This window comes from Eurosta solidaginis, chromosome 2, assembly GCF_040869045.1.
Source record: "Eurosta solidaginis isolate ZX-2024a chromosome 2, ASM4086904v1, whole genome shotgun sequence".
Classification (NCBI taxonomy): domain Eukaryota; kingdom Metazoa; phylum Arthropoda; class Insecta; order Diptera; family Tephritidae; genus Eurosta; species Eurosta solidaginis.
In genome coordinates this window covers 180,932,124-180,953,876 of record NC_090320.1, presented here as the reverse complement: position 1 = coordinate 180,953,876, position 21,753 = coordinate 180,932,124, and the positions used below count along the sequence as shown (strand labels likewise).

Below are 21,753 nucleotides of genomic sequence, written 5' to 3'. Positions count from 1 at the left end.
GAACGTACTTATAGGAAACACCCTGGCTGTGACAAAACAGGATGAACGTATTCTGGTAAGAGTACCCAATGAGTTCAATTCACCACTCAAACTAACCAAAGGAGCTATTTTGGGAAGATGCCAAGAGATTGAAGTAGTTATTAACTGTGAACAGTTCCAGGAACACGTTTCAACTAGCAGGACTGATCTTTCAAATGACATCACGGCATGGACGTAGGGGCTAGATCAAGATTATCAGAATAAGACAAAGCAACTGCTCCCAGAGTACGCAAACATATTTGACCAGGATGGTTCCAAACCAGCCCGCACCAATGTTGTGAAACATCAAATTGACACTGGAGACGCGAGGCCGATACGTCAAGCTCCTCGTAGTGTTCCACTGTCGAAGCGGGAAGTTTTGAGTCAAAGCGTACAAGAAATGAGCGACAGCGGGGTCATCGAACCATCAGCTACTCCATGGAGCTCACCGGTGGTACTTGTGAAGAAGAAGGATGGGAAAATGAAGTTTTGCGTGGACTACCGCAAGTTGAACGACGTTACGAAAAAGGATAGCTACCCATTGCCAAGAATTGATGATACTCTGGACTCGCTATCTGGTATGAAATGGTTTTCCACACTGAACTTGAAGAGCGGCTACTGGCAAATTGGGGTGAAGGAGGAAGACTAAGTGAAAACAGCCTTCAGTGTCGGTGATGGTCTTTGGCAATCTACAGTGATGCTTTTGGACTTTGTAATGCACCAGCTACTTTTGAGAGACTCATGGACCAGGTACTGAAAGGACTACATGGGAAAACATGCCTGGTGTACTTGGATGACATCATCGTATTGGGCAAGAACTTTGATGAACATCTTAAGAACTTAGAGGAAGTTTTCCAGAGAATAGCTGGCGCTGGTCTGAAACTAAGTCCCAAAAAGTGTTCGCTGTTTCAAAAGGAAGTGTATTATTTGGGTCACAAGGGTGTACAGCAAATGAAAAGATGGAGGCAGTAAAGAATTGGCCAAGACCACTGAACCTGCATGAATTGAGAAGTTTCCTTGGGCTGTGCACATATTACCGCCGATTTGTACCAAAATTTTCCAGTGTAGCCCATAGCCTCCATGAGCTTACAAGGAAAAATAAAGCTTTTGAATGGAAGAAGGAGCAAGAGGTGGCTTTCCAAACATTGAAGGAGTGTTTTTGCACTGCCCCGATGTTGGCATATCCGATTCCAGGGGCAACATTTATATTTATTTATATTGTTACGAATATTAGCAACATTAAGGGATACTGTCATCTCTAAGCCGATGCTAAGCAGCGACTTGTATGCACATAACCCAATTAATCATTATGTCTACACATATGTATGTATACGCAGCGGAGAAGCAACGCACAAACACACGCGCATGAGCTGTGAGAGAAGCTATACAAATTGTGCATCTGTAGTTATAGCTGAGAAACGTATAGCAGTTAACCAACTAGTAGATTCTGGAGCAGAACCGCCTAGAAATTTCAGCAACAGTAGAGGCGCGACAATCAGTTGGATTTAAGACGCTATCTAGCGAGGAATGGCAGTATTATTTTGAAAATCAGTTTCATTTAAGCAAGCTATTGATTGTGAAGTATCAGTGTTATTGTGACGTACTTTAATAAAGGCCATTTTGCATTATTAAATATTGGAGTTATTTATTCAACAGTTTAGCGATACGAACGTTAGTAGAAGGTTGCGAATAAGAGGATTTGCAGTAAATTCGTTACAATATATTTATATTTATTTATTTTATAAACAAACAAGGTGTTTATAGACTGTTAATGTACAAAACTTTAAGTTTGCATAGCTTATATAAAAAGTATAGTTAACTTTATGACAAGTATCTGATTATCAGGTTCTTAAATGTAAATTTACTACAACTGAAATCAAACGCCAAAGAGTAGGAATAAGCATTAAATTGAGAAAGTGTCGTCCTAAGGTGACCATTCATTTCATTAACCGTTCAAGCAACACCAATATAAAACAAATCGTTACAACGAAGGATACGACAGGGTACATTAAACCTAATTTTCATGAGGAGGTAAGAACAGTCAATTGAGCCCGAAACGATATCAAAGACAACGCACATTGACAACAGAGTTCGCCTGGAGTCTAGTGATATAAGATTTATCAGTAAACAGCGAGAGTGATATGATGGTACAGTAGGGCGGATCGATTTAAAAAACGCTCATTGCTTTGTGAAAATCGTATTCTAGGGATCAAAATAAGAAACTTTGCCGAAGGAACCATACCTCTAAAACGAATTCTGCGTGCAGCAATGAGTACACCACCATCTCTACTAAGACCAGTTTTAGCATAGTCTCTATCCTTGCGAAATATTCTAGACACAGATGCGAGTGGATACGCTATGCGCGTTTTATCACAACTGGTCGATGGACAGTTGGCATTGGTAGAGTGCATTAAACATTTTCACAAATAATTCTACGGCCAGCGATCCCGCGTCAGAACAGATCACGCAGCGTTGAAATGGCTTCTGCAGTTCCGTAATCCGGAAGGACAATTGGCACGGTGGATCGAGCGACTACAAAGCTATGACTTTTCCATTGAGCATCGAAAAGGTGGTACCCATAGAAATGCAGATGCAATGTCACGAAGACCATGTAGTTTGGAATGCAAACACTGTTCAAAGGCTAAAGAAGACATTATAGATGTCCGGCTAATGACTATAACATGTACGGATGAATGGGACAAAAAACAACTAAGGAAGTGTCAGCTAGAAGATACTGATCTGTCACATATTATGCAAGGGCTCGAAAGAAACGAAAGACCAAATATAGAGGAGATGTCAGCAGAGAGTCCCGGCTAATGACTATAACATGTACGGATGAATGGGACAAGGAACAACTAAGGAAGTGTCAGCTAGAAGATACTGATCTGTCACATGTTATGCAAGGGCTCGAAAGAAACGAAAGACCAAATAGAGAGGAGATGTCAGCAGAGAGTCCCATTGCGAAGTCATATTGGGCACAGTGGAATAGTTTAGAATTGATATCCGCTCGTGTTTTGGAAGAAGAGCTGAGAGAAATACGCGATCTGATAAGGCAACGAACAAAGATTATGAGTGACAATATGAAAGCCAGATACGATAAATCAATTAATTTGGAAGGTTTTCAGGAAGGATATTTGGAGCTGTTATACAACCCAGAACGAAAAAGAGGTTTGTCCCCGAAATTGCAGTGTAATTGGGAAGGCCCATATAAAGTTGTAAAACGGATCAACGATGTAGTGTACCGCATACAAAACATTTGCAAACCACGAACCAAAATGAAAGTGGTTCATTTGGAAAGGCCGGCAGCTTTTAGATTTAGATATTTGTGTGATCGGGACAATCAGACTTAGGTGGAGGGCAGTGTACGAATATTAGCAACACTAAGGGATACTATCATCTCTAAGCCAATACTAAGCAGTGACTTGTATAATCAATCATTAAGTCTATACATATGTCCATACAAGCAGCGGAGAGAAACCCACAAATACATGCATATATCTGAGATACTCCCAAAAGTAGACAATCATCGGTGGAAATATCACTCACATATACACGTGCATATGGCTATGCGAGAAGCTATAATAATCGTGCATCTCTAGTTATAGCTGAGAAATTTATAGCTGGTAAACGAGTAGTAAGTTGTAGAAATAGAAACGCCTAGAAGTATGCGAAAGAGAGAGATTATAAAAGGAGTTAAAGCTGTGTAAGCAGTAATCAGTTTGATTTAAGAACGCTATCTGTTGAGAAGTAGAAGTGTTATTGTGAAGTACTTTAATAAAGGCGATTTTGCATTATTGAATAGTGGAGTTATTTATTCAACAGTTTAGTGATTCAAACAATAGTAGAGGATTTGGAATAAGCGGAATTTCCCTAAATTCGTTACAATATGTATATGTACAGATATATGAGCGCTCATATTGGGTACATACTTAAAGCCCTATTCTGTGCACTTGACAAATTCAACACATTTCTTATTTATCAAGTTTGATTATTTATCAAGTATTTCCTATTCTGTCTGTATAAAAAGCTCTTTAGTTGACAAGCCAATATCAATATCTTAAACGCTCTTCACAATTCAAATTTGCGCTAAAAATTATGTGTTTTTGTCTGAATTAAAATGGAAGAATATTTATTAGTTCTGCCGTTATTGTGTGAAGATGAGGAAAATAGGGATCACTCGAGGTACATAAAATCCCTGAGAGATGCCAGCAATCCATTTTCCTTAATTGAAAATATTTTCGTTCAACATTTCCGTTTGACCCGTTCTTTGTGCGGTCGCCTTATTGATGACTTGGAACCGCACGATGATCAACAAACCTCCTAGCCAATAACGATCCGCATTCTATCGGTATTGAACTTCTTTGCTAATGGATCGTACCAATCATGTGTGGGCAACAATTGCACTATGCCCATGAGCCAGGCGTCTTTTTCCAGAAGTTTGAAGGCTATGGAATACCTAATTGTGATAGTTAAGGGCAGTGAAATCGAGTTTCCCCGCACAGTCGAAGAAGAGAATATTGTTAAAACAGGGTATGCGTGCTAATGAAATTATTCAGATAAATCTATAACGAAAATCGTTTAGCTATTTAAGGTTTTTCCGGAAATTCGGCATAAAGAGTAGAATAGTTGCAATTGATAGCACCCACATTGCCATTGTTGCTCCGCCTTCAAACAATGTGGAGCGTCCGTTAAGCCAATATCTAAACCGAAAAGACTTTAAAGCATTAATGTTGAAGCGATATTTTCTACTTTTGTTAAAAATATTTACAATATATTAAATTTAATTTTTTTAAGGTATGCGATTCTCGCTTGCGTTTTACATTTCTAAATGCCAAATTTCCAGGAGCGACACATGACTCAGGCATATGGGCAACGTCTGACCTACGCGAGTATTTGATACGCAAGCATAACGCCAGTTCTACTTCTAACCAAAGGGAATCATGGCTCATTGGAAATCAAGGATACCCTTTGGAACCATGGCTTCTCAGACCAGTTGCAAACCCAAGTACCACGAAAGAACGGAAGTTTAATATGATGCATGCATCTGGAAGTTATTGTATAGAAAGAGGATTTGGTGTTGTGAAGTCGCGTTTTAGGTGCTTGCTTAAGCATCGAGTGCTACATTATTCTCACGAGACAGCTGCTGCTATTATTGCGAGCTGCGTCATATTTCGCAACATCATCACAAAAGCTGTTATGGCACCAGTGGACCTAGATATCGTTGAAGATGATCATGAATTCGAAATAGATCCAAATGACTGTACTCAGTACACCCGCGAGGGAGAGAGAACACGGTCTAGATACATATCAACTCTTTAAAAAATGACACATGTAATATTTCATTTCTCCAATAAAAAGCATAATATTACTCATAGCTAAAAATGCCCTTTTCGACTCTATATTTTTGAACGTAGGGATACAATCTCCGAAAGCTTAAGGTCCATGATTTGCAAATGTTACTCCAGTGTAGAAGAAATATGGACGCCTCTAAAGAACACACAAACAAAAACTTATGGGCGTTCATAGTCCTTAATTAAAGGACGTTTATAGTTCAAAAATTTACTTGTCCGTATTTATCGAATTTGATCCCTTCCCTAATCATTTCAGCTCCTTATTGTTTTGCCCCTTCTCCACTCCTTTTTTCCTCTTTGTTCGCTTTTACCTTCTCATATCGTTTTTCTCTTTTTATACTCAGTTGAGGAGAGCTCACAGAGTATATTAACTTTGATTGGATAACGGTTGGTTGTACAGGTATAAAGGAATCGAGATAGATATAGACTTCCATATATCAAAATCATCAGTATCGAAAAAAAATTCGATTGAGCCATGTCCGTCCGTCCGTCCATCCGCCTGCCGTTAACACGATAACTTGAGTAAATTTTGAGGTATTTTGATGAAATTTGGTACGTAGATTCCTAGGCACTCATCTCAGATCGCTATTTAAAATGAACGATATCGGACAATAGCCACGCCTACTTTTTCGATATCGAAAATTTCGAAAAATCGAAAAAGTGCGATAATTCATTACCAAAGACAGAAAAAGCGATGAAACTTGGTAGGTGAGTTGAAATTATGACGAAGAATAGAAAATTAGTAAAATTTTGGACAATGGGCGTGGCACCGCCCACTTTTAAAAGAAGGTAATTTAGAAGTTTTGCAAGCTGTAATTTGGCAGTCGTTGAAGATATCATGATGAAATTTGACAGGAACGTTACTCTTATTACTATATGTCTGCTTAATAAAAATTAGCAAAATCGGAGAACGACCACGCCCACTTTTTAAACAAAATATTTTTTAAATTCAAATTTTAAAAGAAAAGTTAATATCTGTACAGTATATAAGTAAATTATGTCAACATTCAACTCCAGTAACGATATGTTGCAACAAAATACAAAAATAAAAGAAAATTTCAAAATGGGCGTGGCTCCGCCCTTTTTCATTTAATTTGTCTAGGATACTTTTAATGCCATAAGTCGAACAAAAATTTACCAATCCTTGTGAAATTTGGTAGAGGCTTAGATTCTAGGGCGATAACTGTTTACTGTGAAAAAGGGCGAAATCGGTTGAAGCCACGCCCAGTTTTTATATACAGTCGACCGTCTGTCCTTCCGCTCGGCCGTTAACACGATAACTTGAGCAAAAATCGATATATCTTTACTAAACTCAGTTCACGTACTTATCTGAGCTCAATTTGTATTGGTGTAAAAAATGGCCGAAATCCGACTATGACCACGCCCCCTTTTTCGATATCGAAAATTACGAAAAATGAAAAAAATGCCATAATTATATACCAAATACGAAAACAGGGATGAAACATGGTAATTGTATTGGTCTATTGACGTAAAATATAACTTTAGAAAAAAACTTGGTAAAATGGGTGTGACACCTACCATATTAAGTAGAAGAAAATGAAAAAGTTTTGCAGAGCGAAATCAAAAGCCCTTGGAATCTTGGAAGGAATACTGTTCGTGGTATTACATATATAATAAAATTAGCGGTACCCGACAGATGATGTTCTGGATCACCCTGGTCCACATTTTGGTCGATATCTCGAAAACGCCTTCACATATACAACTAAGGGCCCTTTTAAAATCCTCATTAATACCTTTAATTTGATACCCATATCGTACAAACACATTCTAGAGTCACCCCTGGTCCACGTTTATGGCGATATCTCGAAAAGGGGTCCACATATAGAACTAAGGCCCACTCCTTTTTAAAATAATCATTAGCACCTTTCATTTGAAACCCATATCGTACAAAAAAATTCTGGAGTCACCCCTGGCCAACCTTAATGCGATATCTCGAAAAGGTATCCACCTATAGAACTAAGGCCCACTGCCTTTTAAAATATTCATTAACACCTTTCATTTGATACCTATATCGTACAAACAAATTCTATAGTCACCCCTGGTCCACCTTTATGGCGATATCTTGAAAAGGCGTCTACCTATAGAACTAAGGTCCACACCCTTTTAAAATACTCATTAACACCTTTCATTTGATACCCATATCGTACAAACAAATTCTAGAGTCACCCCTGGTCCACCTTTAGGGCGATATCTCGAAAAGGCGTCCACCTATAGAACTAAGGCCCTCGCCCTTTTAAAATACCCAATAAAACCTTTCATTTGATACCCATATTGTACAAACGCATTCTAGAGTCACCCCTGGTCCACGTTTATGGCGATATCCCGAAAAGGCGTCCACCCATAGAACTAAGGCCCACTCCCTTTTAAAACACTTATTAACACCTTTTGTTTGATACCCATATTGTACAAACGCATTCTAGAGTCAACCCTGGTCCACTTTTATAACGATATTCCGAAAAGGCGTCCATCTATAGAACTAAGGCCCACTCCCTTTTAAAATACTCATTAACACCTTTGATTTGATACTCATATCGTACAAACAAATTCTAGAGTCTCCCCTGGTCCACCTTTATGGCAATATGTCGAAAAGGCGTCCACATATAGAACGAAGGCCCACTCCCTTTTAAAACACTTATTAACACCTTTCGTTTGATACCCATATTGTACAAACGCATTCTAGAGTCAACCCTGGTCTACTTTTATAACGATATTCCGAAAAGGCGTCCACCTATAGAACTAAGGCCCACGCCCTTTTAAAATACTCATTAGAACCTTTCATTTGATACCCATATTGTACAAACAAATTCTAGAGTCACCCCTGGTCCATCTTTATGGCGATATCTCGAAAAGCCGTCCACCTATAGAACTTAGGCCCACGCCCTTTTAAAATACTCATTAATACCTTTCATTTGATACCCATATCGTACAAAATAAATTCTAGAGTCACCCCTGGTCCACCTTTATGGCGATATCTCGAAAAGGCGTCCACCTATAGAACTTAGGCCCACTCCCTTTTAAAATTATCATTAACACATTTCATTTGATACCCATATCGTACAAACAAATTCTAGAGTCAGGCCTGGTCCACCTTTATGGCGATATCCCTAAATGGCGTCCATCTATAGAACTATGGCCCACTTCCTCTTAAAATACTCTTTAATACCTTCCATTTGATACAGATGTCATACAAACACATTCCAGGGTTACCCTAGGTTCTTTTTACAACATGGTGATTTTCCCTTACTTTGTCTCCACAGCTCTCAACTGAGTATGTAATGTTCGGTTACGCCTGAACTTAGCCTTCTTTACTTGTTAAATATAAGCTTGATATTTTTCCTTTAAAATGATACCTATTTTATTTTGGCACGAGAAATTTCCTTAATACATTTTTATTTTAAACATATAGAGTTCCAGCCAAAATTCACCCATACATATTTATTTTTTATTTATTTTTTTTTTCAAGTTTGAACATTTTGCGCATGATTCAATCACAAGAGGTTTGCTCGACAGACAAATTTTTTGGCAATTGCAGCCATTTTGCTCCCAAATCGAATTGACGTCCGTTAACTGTGTTGTTTCTTTGCGATTTTTCGAAAAATTTTAGTAGTAGAAATAGGAAGCAGTCAGTTTACAAATACCCGATAAGTACTAAATTGCATAATTCCTTATACTAGGTTCAAACACACACCAAATTGGCAATTTATACTGTTTGGGCAATTTATTACGCAATTTGTCATATAATAAATTGTAATAATAAATTGCCAATTTAAAAAAAATTGCGTAATAAATTGTTTCAACCTGCAAATGCAACATTGTAAAGTGTGTTTATTGAGTATATTTAAACGTCACTTACGCATGGCTGAGCTATATGGTTGGCTCATTTCATCAGCTGATTTTATGTCTTTCATTTCACTGGAGTCGGGACTGTCAAAAGAAGATGGCAAAATCAAAATGAAAACAAAACACGGAACACATTTTCTTACAACACACAAACATTTCAAAGTTTTATGTTTTCATTCCATTCCATTCACCTAATACCAACACGCACATTTTGACAGTCTCAACAAAGATATGTTGTTACTGTAGAGATGAGCCAACCAGCTATCAAATTACTATTGTGTAAGCTAAATAGAGTTGTATGAACACCACTCAATTTAAATCGAAATAGCCTCAATTTATTTTTCTGTTTGAACATAGTATTAGAACATTTATTTTAATTGTATGATGAATTTATTAACTATGCCATGATCTATTAATGTGGCTGAACATGGGTTTTATGAAAAGTACGGACACCAAAGAATCGTGCACTTCCATAAACCTGTGATCAAACGAAACCTAAAACACCTCAAAATTCATCGTTCAACGTTAAAAACTCGACTAGTAAATCGATTCACGTAAAAATGGCATTAGTAAATAATGAAGATGCCATAACAAAATGTACTCATTGAGCACGTTAACTTATTCATTTCGTATGTTTGAAACATTCGTCTCCATTTAAGAATTTGGGGAATCGGTTTATATTTTGAATATTATGTATATTCGGACCTCGTGAGGTAGTATCAAACGAACGTGTTCCGAGTATTATAAATTAACGGGTTATCCGGAACACTTCCATGAATACTTGACGTAAAGGAGCTTTCCGAAATTTCAGAATAAAAAGGTGAATACTCCTTGTGTTGCAGGACCGCATAAAATCTGAATTCTTCTGTCATAGTCAAGACCGGAATATGAAGTTCTAAGACAATAAGCCATATTCTTTTATTTTTTTTTTGTTAGACCATGTCGGATGACTTTTCAATATCGTCCTATCTCAAAATATTTTTCAAAAACTTCCCATTTCATGATTTGTCACAAAAACGCCCTTTATTAGAATTAGATTGAAGAACGCCTCAGAATGCTTTTCATTAACTCCCTCTTATGTCAAAATGCATTGAACTTATGCTCATATAGGGAGTTTTCGAAACAAATTTTAATATATTGTATTTTTGAATAAAATTCTAAACCGACATAGCTTTTCTTCAATTCACGAAATATTTAGTAGAAAATTAATTTTTTCCTCCAAAACCTATTGGCATTTACAAATTTATTATCGCTACTAATATACTACTTAGTAGTAACTACTAAAGCTACTTTTCTACTACAATTTTCGTTAAAGGGGATTTAATTATTACCCGGTTTCCTTACTTCGTAAAAGCAACTCGTCCAGATTTTTCAATTTGGGAGTGTCAAAGCTCTGCCGTCATTGAAGAACAAACCTCTAGTAATTGAATCATGCATTTTGCGTATTTTTATTTCTATGTTTGAATAAAAGCTTGATATTTTTCCTTTAAAATTATACCTATCTTGTTATGCTGCCCGAAAATTTCTTTGATACATTTTTTTTTTAACATAGAGGTACAGATAAATTTATCAATTTTTTTATGCGCGCTTTAATTAGTTTTTTTTTTTTCAAAGGAAAGCTTTCTCATTATTTTATTGTATAAAATAGTAATAAATTATAATAAAAAAAGTTATGTACAAATAAATAAATATAACTATAAGAAGGCACTATATAAAGGCACATGGCGGCCGCGATAACATATCTGCTACGACATTAGTTCTTCCAGGCTTGTAATCAATTTGTATATTCTAAGACTGTATCAATAATGCCCAACGAGAAAGCCTTCCTGTAGGAGATTTTAATTTCATCAGCCACTTCAATGGCCGGTGGTCAGTAATAAGCTTCACCTCGGAGCCTTCAATATATCCTCGGAATTTCTGCACAGCTCACACGATAGCCAAGGCTTCCCGTTCAATTCAATAGTTTTGCTCGGCTTTTGTTAGCAATCTACTTGCATACTCTATGGGATGCTCATCTGGCCCCTCCACCTGGATCAGGACTGCTCCTAATGCATATCCACTAGCATCGGTTTTGAGGATGAACGGCAAGTTTTCATCTGCTTGTTTTAAAATTGGTGTCGTCGTCAATAGCTGCTTCAGTTCATCAAACGCAACATTTTTCTTCGTCAGTTGTGAAAGTGGCTTTGCAACATTTGCGAAGGCTGGTACAAAACGTCCGTACCACGAGCACACTTGTAGAAACGATAATAACTCCTTCACGTTTCTCGGAGGCTTGCGGAGTGATAAGGCTGAAACTTTGTCTGGATCAACTTTGATACCATCAGGTGTTAATATGTGACCCAAATACTTCACAGCTTGACAGGCAAAACGGCATTTCTCTCGACTCACCTTAAGACCAAATTGCCTCAGACGATCAAAAAGCTTTCTAAGATCATCTAAGTGCTCCGCAAAACTTCTGGAACATAAAATAATGTCGTCCAAATACGCAACTAACGTTATGTCACATAATGCGACCTTAAGGCGATCTATCAATCGCTGAAAGGTCGCTGGTGCATTGCGCAGGCCAAAAGGCATTCGCGTAAATTTATACATCCCAAGCGGCGTAACGAAAGCAGTTTTGTCTTGGTCCTAGTTTCTCATACCAACTTGCCAGTATCCCGCTTGTAAATCTAACGTTGACATGTATTTCGTGAATTTCGCTTCATGCAATAAATCATCAATTCGTGGTAACTGGTATCTGGTTTGGTGATAGCACTCAACTCTCTATAATCGATGCACACTCGTATACCACCTGATTTCTTGGGTATAAGGACCACTGGGGACGCCCAAGGTGATTCACAGTGTACTATTATGCCAGCATTCAGCATTTTGTCGAGTTCAATTTTTAGTAACTATTTACGTTGAGATGATAAGCGATACGGAGGCAAAGCGATTGGAGGGTGTTCGCCTGTGTCGATTCTGTGTATTGCAAATGTTGTTGCAGAAGTCGGTTCCTTCAAAATATCGGCGTGTTCGGATGGCAATGCATCCAACTTCGTCTTTTCTACCACAGTCAGCTCTTGGCCGTCTAGAAAATTTACATCCAAAGAATTTATTGGAAAAAAGTTGTCATCACAAAATTTGTGAACTCATCACTCGTGGCTTTTACTTTAATTGGAGGTGCGAACAAACGAGAAGAGCTCTCAGGCGTGGTTTCGCCGACAGGTATTGAGTTTCTAAAGATGTTTTGAACGACGGTTGGTGAATAGTCGTTTGAGCGCGCTCGTTTATTCTTTACTGCTGGATCGTAGTTACTCTCTCTACAAATCTCTGGTGAGTCAGGAGTAGTCTGGCTTGCGGCATACTTTTCGACGTAGCATATGAAGTAAAGTTCGTTTGTGGTTTTAGTGCAAGGTGACTGTAAATAGCTTGTTACGACATGTGCCCCAGCTATGTCCATAACATACGGTAGTTTACCTGGTTTAGGTTTCGCAAAGTCGTACTTTATCTTAGGTTTACCCTCAAAATACCAAAAGCGCTGTGCCAAATTCAACACTATACCAGCTTGTTCCAAAAAGTCTGCCCCTATGAGAGTATGATTTTTCTTAGCGTTAGGAAGTGATATCATTCGTATCTTTCGTTGCCGGTTACCGATAGTTATGTCACATATGGCGGACAATACCTTTTGCGAAGTAGTTGTTCCATCTGCCAACGTAACATCTGCCAACACATCCTGAAACACACACCCTTTGCTAGTCATTATTTTCTTTAGGTGAGCGCTAGCTACACTGGTTTTCGCTCCAGTATCAAATAATGCTTCACTTTGCATTCCGAACATCTCAAATTGGACGGATGGAATTGCTCTTCCAACAATGGTAGTGGATACGCTGTTTATAGGTAGATACTGTGGGATCTCCTTGTTGTGTCCACTACATTTTGGACAGTTTGCACGGTAAACGCCTGGTGCACCACAGCCGTAACATGAGAACGAGGCGCCACGCTTGACCTGCGGCACACCTGTGCTTGTACTTGCTGCGTTAGTTTGTTGTTGTGACTGCTGTGCCTGTTGCTCCTTCTTTTTCTTGAAGCAAACATCTGCGTTGTGGCCTCGTAGTCTACAAAATGAACACCTTTTCGGTACTTCCGCATGTTCAGACTTTTCCTTCACAACTGGCATGAGCTACTTTACTTCAGCTAAAAATATTTCTGCATCCCGGCAACGTGCTATCAACTCGTCGAATGTTGTAAACGCTTCACGATGAACGCGCTCTCTGATCTTGACTGATAAGAGGCCGTAAACCATGTTCAATTGTACAATTTTCGTCGAATGTTGTAAACGCTTCACGATGAACGCGCTCTCTGATCTTGACTGATAAGAGGGCGTAAACCATGTTCAATTGTACAATTTCACTTACGGAGTTAGTCAACTGAGAGCAGTCGCTTTTTGCAAATAAAGCTGTCACTAGGTTCACGCACTTGTTGTCTTTTTTCGAAGAAGTTTAAAAATATTTTCCAATCAGGAGTTGGTGGCGAAAATGTTGATCGAATTAATTCTATCGCACCATCAAACGTAGGCACGGACTCTTTCACGCCAATCCACCACGTTGCAGCGTAGTCCTCGAGTAGTAGTGGCATACCGCGCAAAGCATCGTTGTCGGAAATTTTTTCTATGTCTTTATACACCGTTATAGCGGTTATAAATTCTTCAACCGCTGCAGGGTCCCGTTGTCCGCGAAAACGTGAAGTGCATTGCGTAAAAGATCCGCTACGCTTTTTGCAAATAAAGCTGTCACTAGGTTCACGCACTTGTTGTCTTTTTTCGAAGAAGTTTAAAAATATTTTCCAATCAGGAGTTGGTGGCGAAAATGTTGATCGAATTAATTCTATCGCACCATCAAACGTAGGCACGGACTCTTTCACGCCAATACACCACGTTGCAGCGTAGTCCTCGAATAGTAGTGGCATACCGCGCAAAGCATCGTTGTCGGAAATTTTTTCTATGTCTTTATACACCGTTATAGCGGTTATAAATTCTTCAACCGCTGCAGGGTCCCGTTGTCCGCGAAAACGTGAAGTGCATTGCGTAAAAGATCCGCTACTTTTACCGTTTGATATTGCAACTAAAATTTGTGTAAACTGTTCTGGTGAAAACGTAGCTTTTTGCGGTGAGTTACAATTGGAGTGGTTCGTAGCCACTAAGTTGGGCGCCAATGAAGAATCTAAATTATTCTTGCTTCTCAGATTGTAAATGTGTCCACTGACACTTTATTGAACACAAAGTCAAATTACAATATATACAGAAAATATGTATGCAAATACTTTCAGCTTAGCTTTAAATGTATTAGTTTGGACTGTCCGAAGCAATATCGGACGAGCACCGCACTCGTCAGAAGCCAGTGGCTGAAGGAATAAAATGAACAACTGAAAATATTTGCGAAGCGATGACAAGTGATTGTCAGGGTTGCGATATACATAAAAACATACGATATGTACAGAGTAGTATTACAATGGTATTCGCACAGAGTTGCATGTAAACAGTGTTGTGTTTTTATAACATAAAACAATAAGGTTATTTGATTGACCGATTGACTCGTTACAGTATCATTTTAAAGGAAAAATATCAAGCTTTTATTTAAATCTAAAAATAACAAGTAAGGAAGGCTAAGTTCGGGTGTAACCGAACATTACATACTCAGTTGAGAGCTGTGGAGACAAAGTAAGGGAAAATCACCATGTTGTAAAAAGAACCTAGGGTAACCCTGGAATGTGTTTGTATGACATGTGTATCAAATGGAAGGTATTGAAGAGTATTTTAAGAGGAAGTGGGCCATAGTTCTATAGATGGACGCCATTTAGGGATATCGCCATAAAGTTTGACCAGTGGTGACTCCAGAATTTAGTTTGTACGATATGGGTATCAAATGAAAGGTATTAATGAGTATTTTAAAAGGGCGTGGGCCTAAGTTCTATAGGTGGACGCCTTTTCGAGATATCGCCATAAAGATGGACCAGGGGTGACTCTAGAATTTGTTTGTACGATATGGGTATCAAATGAAAGGTGTTAATGAGTATTTTAAAAGGGAGTGGGCCTTAGTTCTATAGGTGGACGCCTTTTCGAGATATCGCCATAAAGATGGACCAGGGGTGACTCTAGAATTTGTTTGTACGATATGAGTATCAAATGAAAGGTGTTAATGAGTATTTTAAGAGGGCGTGGGCCTTAGTTCTATATGTGGACGGTTTTTCGAGATATCGCCATAAAGGTGACTCTAGAATTTGTTTGTACTATATGGGTATCAAATGAAAGGTGTTAATGAGTATTTTAAAAGGGAGTGGGCCTTAGTTCTACAGGCGGACGCCTTTTCGGAATATCGTTATAAAAGTGGGCCAGGGTTGACTCTAGAATGAGTTTGAACAATATGGGTATCAAACGAAAGGTGTTAACGAGTTTTTTAAAAGGGAGTGGGCCTTAGTTCTATGAGTGGACGCCTTTTCGGGATATCGCCATAAACGTCGACCAGGGGTGACTCTAGAATGCGTTTGTACAATTTGGGTATGATATGAAAGGTGTTAATGAGTATTTTAAAAGGGCGTGGTTGTTTGGGTATTTTATTTTTTTGGGTTTCGTGGCACTCCCGAAATTAACATTACCATAGCACAGCAATTTCACCAAATTTTATTCAAATCGATGCGATGAAGCTTTTTAAGTGGAACGGTTGATATATTTTACCCCATATGTAGCTTTTTAAAATAATGTAGAATATATTATGTTTTATTTTATTTCGTTTCATTCATTTTATTTTATTGGTTTTGCGCTTTTTATATATTATTTAATTTATTTTAAAATATTAAATTTATTTTGTTATAATTCTCATTTATTTTATCTTATTTTTTACAATTTTTCATTATTTACCTTATTTGATTACAATTTTTCTTATTTCATTTCATTTTTCATTATTTTATCCTATTTGAAAAATTTTTCTAATTTTATTTCATTTTTCATCATTTTATCTTATTTGAATACAATTTTTCTTATTTTATTTAATTTTTCATTATTTTATCTTCTTTTTTTACAATTTTTCTTATTTTGTTCAGTTTTTCATTATTTTATCTTATTTTTTTACAATTTTTCTTATTTTATTTCATTTTTCATTATTTTATCTTATTTTTTACAGTTTTTCTTATTTTATTGCATTTTTCATTATTTTATCTTATTAGATTACAATTTTTCTAATTTTATTTAATTTTTCATTATTTTATCTTATTTTTTTCACAATTTTTCTTATTTCATTTAATTTTTCATTATTTTATCTTTGTAGCATAAGTATAATTTAGTAGTATAACTATTTACTTTTAGTAGTATAAATGCTCAGTTAGTACTATTAGTTGTCAACGACAACCCTGTTAATCTAAAGCACTACAATTCGTTCCACAATATATGTTAGTTATGATACACAAAAGCACTACAATATATTCCACAATATATGTTAGTTACGATACACATATACATAACATTTGAAATTAGAATACACAAAGCTCTTAATACCAACTTAAAAGCTCAGCACCTGTTGCTATAAACCATGGCGCAACGATACAAGGTGGCAGCATGGAACAGCTGATTATAAACTTTTTTTATTTGATTTGATACATCAACTTCCGGCGCAGTACGATTTTGACATTTGTCCATCGAATTTACAAAAACAAAGTACATGCTATTTTTATTTATGTTTGTAGGTATGTCATAATGCTGCCACCTTGTATCATTCCGCTATGCTATAAACGAAGCGCTCTCAAGTGGTCATCTTTCACATTGCAATTTTCGTCTACTTGAGTGATAAGCTAATCAAAAGCCTAACATATGTAATAATATTAGTTGAACAGTGACAAACTGGTCGCTAATATTGTTCAACATAAATAATTAATAATATTAACGGTGGTTAGTTGAACAGTGATAAACTGGTCGCTAACATTGTTAAACATAAATAAATAATATTAACAATATCTAGTTGAACAGTAACAAACTGGTTGCTAGAATTGTTAACAATAAATTAGTAATATCAAAAATATCTAGTTAATAACATTTTCTTGAGATTAACACATACTATAACCATATTTTTTGTAATCCTTGTTATTTAGGGTTTTTGTTTATTATACTTCACCGAACTCCCAAATCTAAATAAATATTCGTTCTGAACCAAGTTCCTCCCTTTTATTTGGAAAATAACTTTTATAATTGGCGCCCAACATCGCGGCAAACCTCTCGAGTAGTTTAAATACATATGCCGAAGCGAAAGAATTGCAAAGCGAACTAATATTATTAACAATAAAATGGCTAATTTTTCTCCCGAACAGTTTGAAGAGCTTATCAATATTGTAAGCCGATGTAATGAACGTAGTGGTTCGTTAAGCACTTGCACTGCTCGTTACGCAGGTGATCGCGATTCCACAAAAGTTGAGGAGTTCATTGCAGCCGTAACTACGTTTAAAGCTGTAGAAAAAATAATTGATGCTGAAGCTATCACTGGTCTTCCCCTGATTTTAGAGTGTGACGCAGCAGAATGGTGGCGCGGTGTACAGGCACCTAACACTTTTGAAGGTGTTGTGCGTATGTTGCGCGAATCTTTTTGTCCCCCTAAACCTGACTGGCGAATATATTCCGAAATCGTAGAAGCAAAGCAAGTTAAAAATGAACCGACGGACACTTTTGTTCGCAAAAAGCGTGCTCTTTTTTCTCAACTCTGGGATGCTCTGAGTCAATCCGTCCAAATCAACCTTTTGTTTGGCATGATTCATTTGCAAATTAGGGGCAGGGTGTGTCGTAGGCGCATTAATACATTCGACGACTTGTCGGCCGAAGCTAGAGAAGCAGAAATTACCCTGCACGAACACAAAATGTCGACCGTGAACGCTGATAAAGCTGTTGCTAATGCAAGTGGTCCGGTACGATGTGCTTTTTGTCGCAAAAAAGGGCATAGCGCAGAAGCGTGTTTCAAAAAGAGAAATGAAGAAATTAAAGAGCCGAGTTATGCTTGTTATGGATGCAACGCACCTGGCGTTACCCGCGCAAACTGTCCAAAATGTTCAAATAAACCGTCCACTAGCCACGGTTCGGTAAGTTTCAATTCCATAACAGTTCCAGTTGGAAGAGACATTCCGATTGCAAATGTAAGTCTGTTTGGGGTATCTGGACAAAAGTATTTTGATAGTGTAGCTAGCGCAAACTTGAAGCGCGTAATGGATTTTAAAGGGTGCACATACCGCAAAGTTGAATGCGAAATTACTCTTGCCGATGGAAGTACGAAACTTCAAAAATTCCCCACAACTAATTGCGATATAGTAATAGGTGGGCGTACCTTCAAAATTCAATTTATGATCCTACCAGAATTATTTGGCAACAAAACGCTAATTGGCACAGATTTCTTGGAACAAGCGGAAATAGTTTTAAATATGGGTCAAAGATACTGGTTCTTTGAAAGTAATCCAACGCAACATTTCGATTTCGCTACCCCATTGCCGCTCGAATTAAACATTATTGAAATTGTACAAGTATGCTCAACAAAACGTAAGCCCGAGGAAGCGGCAGTCAGAGAATTTGAACAGCAAAAAGTGTATATGTCCGAATTTGAGTATTATGGGCCTGATTTGCCAAACGATTACTCACCGCGTATTGTACAAAGTATTTTTAGAGATGCGATTCCACCCAACATGATTACACCTGAGAGACCTATAAAACCCAATTTCTTTACGGGTGTTACCTATAATCAAAACATTGCTGATAAGGTAGACTTATTTTCTATTGATTTTAATGTACTGAAGGAAAAAGATGGCCCAGGGTCGGACGTATCAGAAAAAATTGAACTCGACAATATGCTTTAATCCCACGCAAAAGTTTTTGCCGCGTCGTGTGAACCGACGCCATATACACAACATTTTATTGATACTGGGGAGCACGAGCCGATTGCATCACCAGCTTATAGACTATCATTTTCTATCATTTGTTCACCATCATTTACATAGCACTTAAACGACTTAAAAAGCGTACTCCTAAAGTTGGAAAAGTTCAAGCTGCGCGTTAATTCTAGCAAATATCGTTTTTGCTGCGCAAGTGTTAAATACCTTGGTCACGTCTTAACGACCGCAGGCATACAAGTTGACCCAGAAAAGACTCTGGCGATTACACACAGGAAAGAACCAATAAATCTCAAAGAATTGATATCATTCATACAAACCTGCTCTTGGTATCGGCGCTTTATTGACCGATTCGCTGAAATTGCCAAACCGCTTACGGAGCTAATGAAAAAGAATGCTGAATGGAAGTGGAGTACACCACAAAGGGAAGCTTTTATTAAGCTTAAACAACGATTCGTTTGCCCTCCAATCTTGAAGCAAGCTGAAGACAATGTCCCATTCATCATTAAGGCGGACGCAAGTGCTTATACCTTGGGAACTGTTCTTATCCAGGGGGAGAAAGAATGCGAACACCCTATCGAATATGCGTGCCGACTTCTGACAACAGCAGAGAAAAATTATTCAACTACAGAACGCGAAGGCCCCGCAATTGTATGGGCATGTGCGAAATTCAGAGGCTATATAGAAGGCGCTGAAGTGTTATTGGTGTCCGATCACCAACCGCTAAAATGGTTATGAACCATAAAGTCACCAACAGGCCGCTTAGCAAGGTGGGTACTACAAATACAGCAGTATAATTTTAAAAGCGAATATACACCAGGGAGAACGAATTCTGTTGCCGATATGTTATCGCGACCACCCTGTAACGAGGAAGAAATTGAAACAAACTGCATTTATGCTTTTCAAATCGACTTGCACATAATAAACCTGATGAGCTGCGAGAAGAACAACTAAAAGACAGCTACTTGAAAACTATAATTCATTAATTAGAAGAAACCAACGAAAACGCCAGCTTACGGTACACTCGTGGCTATGTTTTGAACAACGGCGTATTATATTGTTACGCAAACAAGGATGCAGATAACGCACAGCTCGTCGTAACTGATCACCAGCGCGGAAGTATTTTGAAAACGTATCATGATTACAGCACAGCTGGCCACTATGGAGCAGAGCGAACTATATCACGTATTTTAAGTCGTTACTTCTGGCCAGGAATGCGAGCCGAAATTACAAAGTACGTTAGAAACTGCATTGAATGCCATCGATACAAAGCAAGCAACGCGAAGCCAATGGGATTGCTTCAAACAACGGTTCGAAGTTGTTGCCGTAGATCTATTTGGTCCTTTGCCAAAAAGGGAAGATGACTATCAATGGATTTTGATTGCAGAAGATGTCGCTAGTCGTTGGGTAGAATTGTTCTCTTTAAAAGAAGCAACTGCCGAAAATTGCGCTAAAATTTTAATCGAAGAAGTTTTTTACGATATGGTGTTCCTAGGCGTCTTAAATGTGATAATGGCGTGCAGTTCGTATCCGCAATTATGCAGCAAATAGTCTACTGCATGGGAATTCACCAAGTTTTTACACCTGTTTATCACTCTGAAAGTAATCCAGTCGAACGCAAAAACAGAGACCTTAAGGCTCAGCTAGCGATCCTTGTCCAAAATCAACACAATGTGTGGACTATAGGTTTACCGTCCATGCGATTTGCAACGAACTGAGCCAATTGTCAAGCAACGAGCCATACAGCAGCTTATCTCACTTTTGGAAGAGTAGAGCATGATACACGCACGATAATAGAAAATGAAAATCTCATTCCACAAATTACACCGTATTTGAAAACAATTGCAGAAGGTTTTAAAAACGCTCGAGAGGTAGAACAAAAGAGCCAAGATCGTAGCAAGATGTATATTAACAAGCATAGACAACCACAGGCTAAAATCGATGTGGGAGGCGAAGTATTGGTTACAACTCACATACTGAGTCAAGCAACGAAGGAAGGGTATCACCCCGAAATTTGTACCAAAACGTGATGGGCCTTATATCGTCAAACGAAAAGTCGGTGCAACCTCATACGAAATTGCATCAAAAGCTGATCCAAGCGTACCACTTGGGACATATCACGCATCCGCTTTAACATTATACAAAGGTACCAATGCAAACCAAGATCCAACTCCAGTCCAACCTATTCAGAAACGAGGAAGACCAAGGATAAACAAATAAGCGTGTGATGACCGCTACGTCTACTTCACGTTCATCAAGGGGGAGACTGTAGCATAAGTATAATTTAGTAGTATAACTATTTACTGTAGTATAAATGCTCAGTTAGTACTATTAGTTGTCAAAGACAACCCTCTTAATCTAAAAGCACTACAATTCGTTCCACAACATATGTTAGTTACGATACACAAAAGCACTACAATATCTTCCACAATATATGTTACTTACACATATACACAATATCTGAAATTAGAACACACAAAGCTCTTAATACCAACGTAAAAGCTCAGCACCTGTTGCCATAAAAGAAGCGCTCTCAAGTGGTCATCTTTCACTTTGCGATTTTCGTCCACTTGAGAGGTAAGCTAATCAAAAGACTAACATACGTAACAATATTATCTGAACAGTGACAAACTGG

At 37.9% G+C, this 21,753-nt stretch overlaps 1 protein-coding gene across 13 annotated transcripts in view; it reads left to right on the top strand.

Annotated features, from left to right (window-relative positions):
* The window catches only part of LOC137240363 (uncharacterized), a 424,852-nt gene that overhangs the window by 395,528 nt on the left and 7,571 nt on the right, over positions 1 to 21,753 (top strand). Inside the window, exon 7 of one of the 13 annotated variants that reach the window (XM_067766490.1) lies at positions 4,813 to 5,119. The exons of the other annotated variants lie outside the window; for them this stretch is intronic. Within the exon in view, the coding sequence (XP_067622591.1) occupies positions 4,813 to 4,846 (34 nt within the window). The 3' untranslated portion in view covers positions 4,847 to 5,119. Of the gene's footprint in view, positions 1 to 4,812; positions 5,120 to 21,753 lie in introns of those variants that run through there. 13 annotated transcript variants of the gene reach the window in all.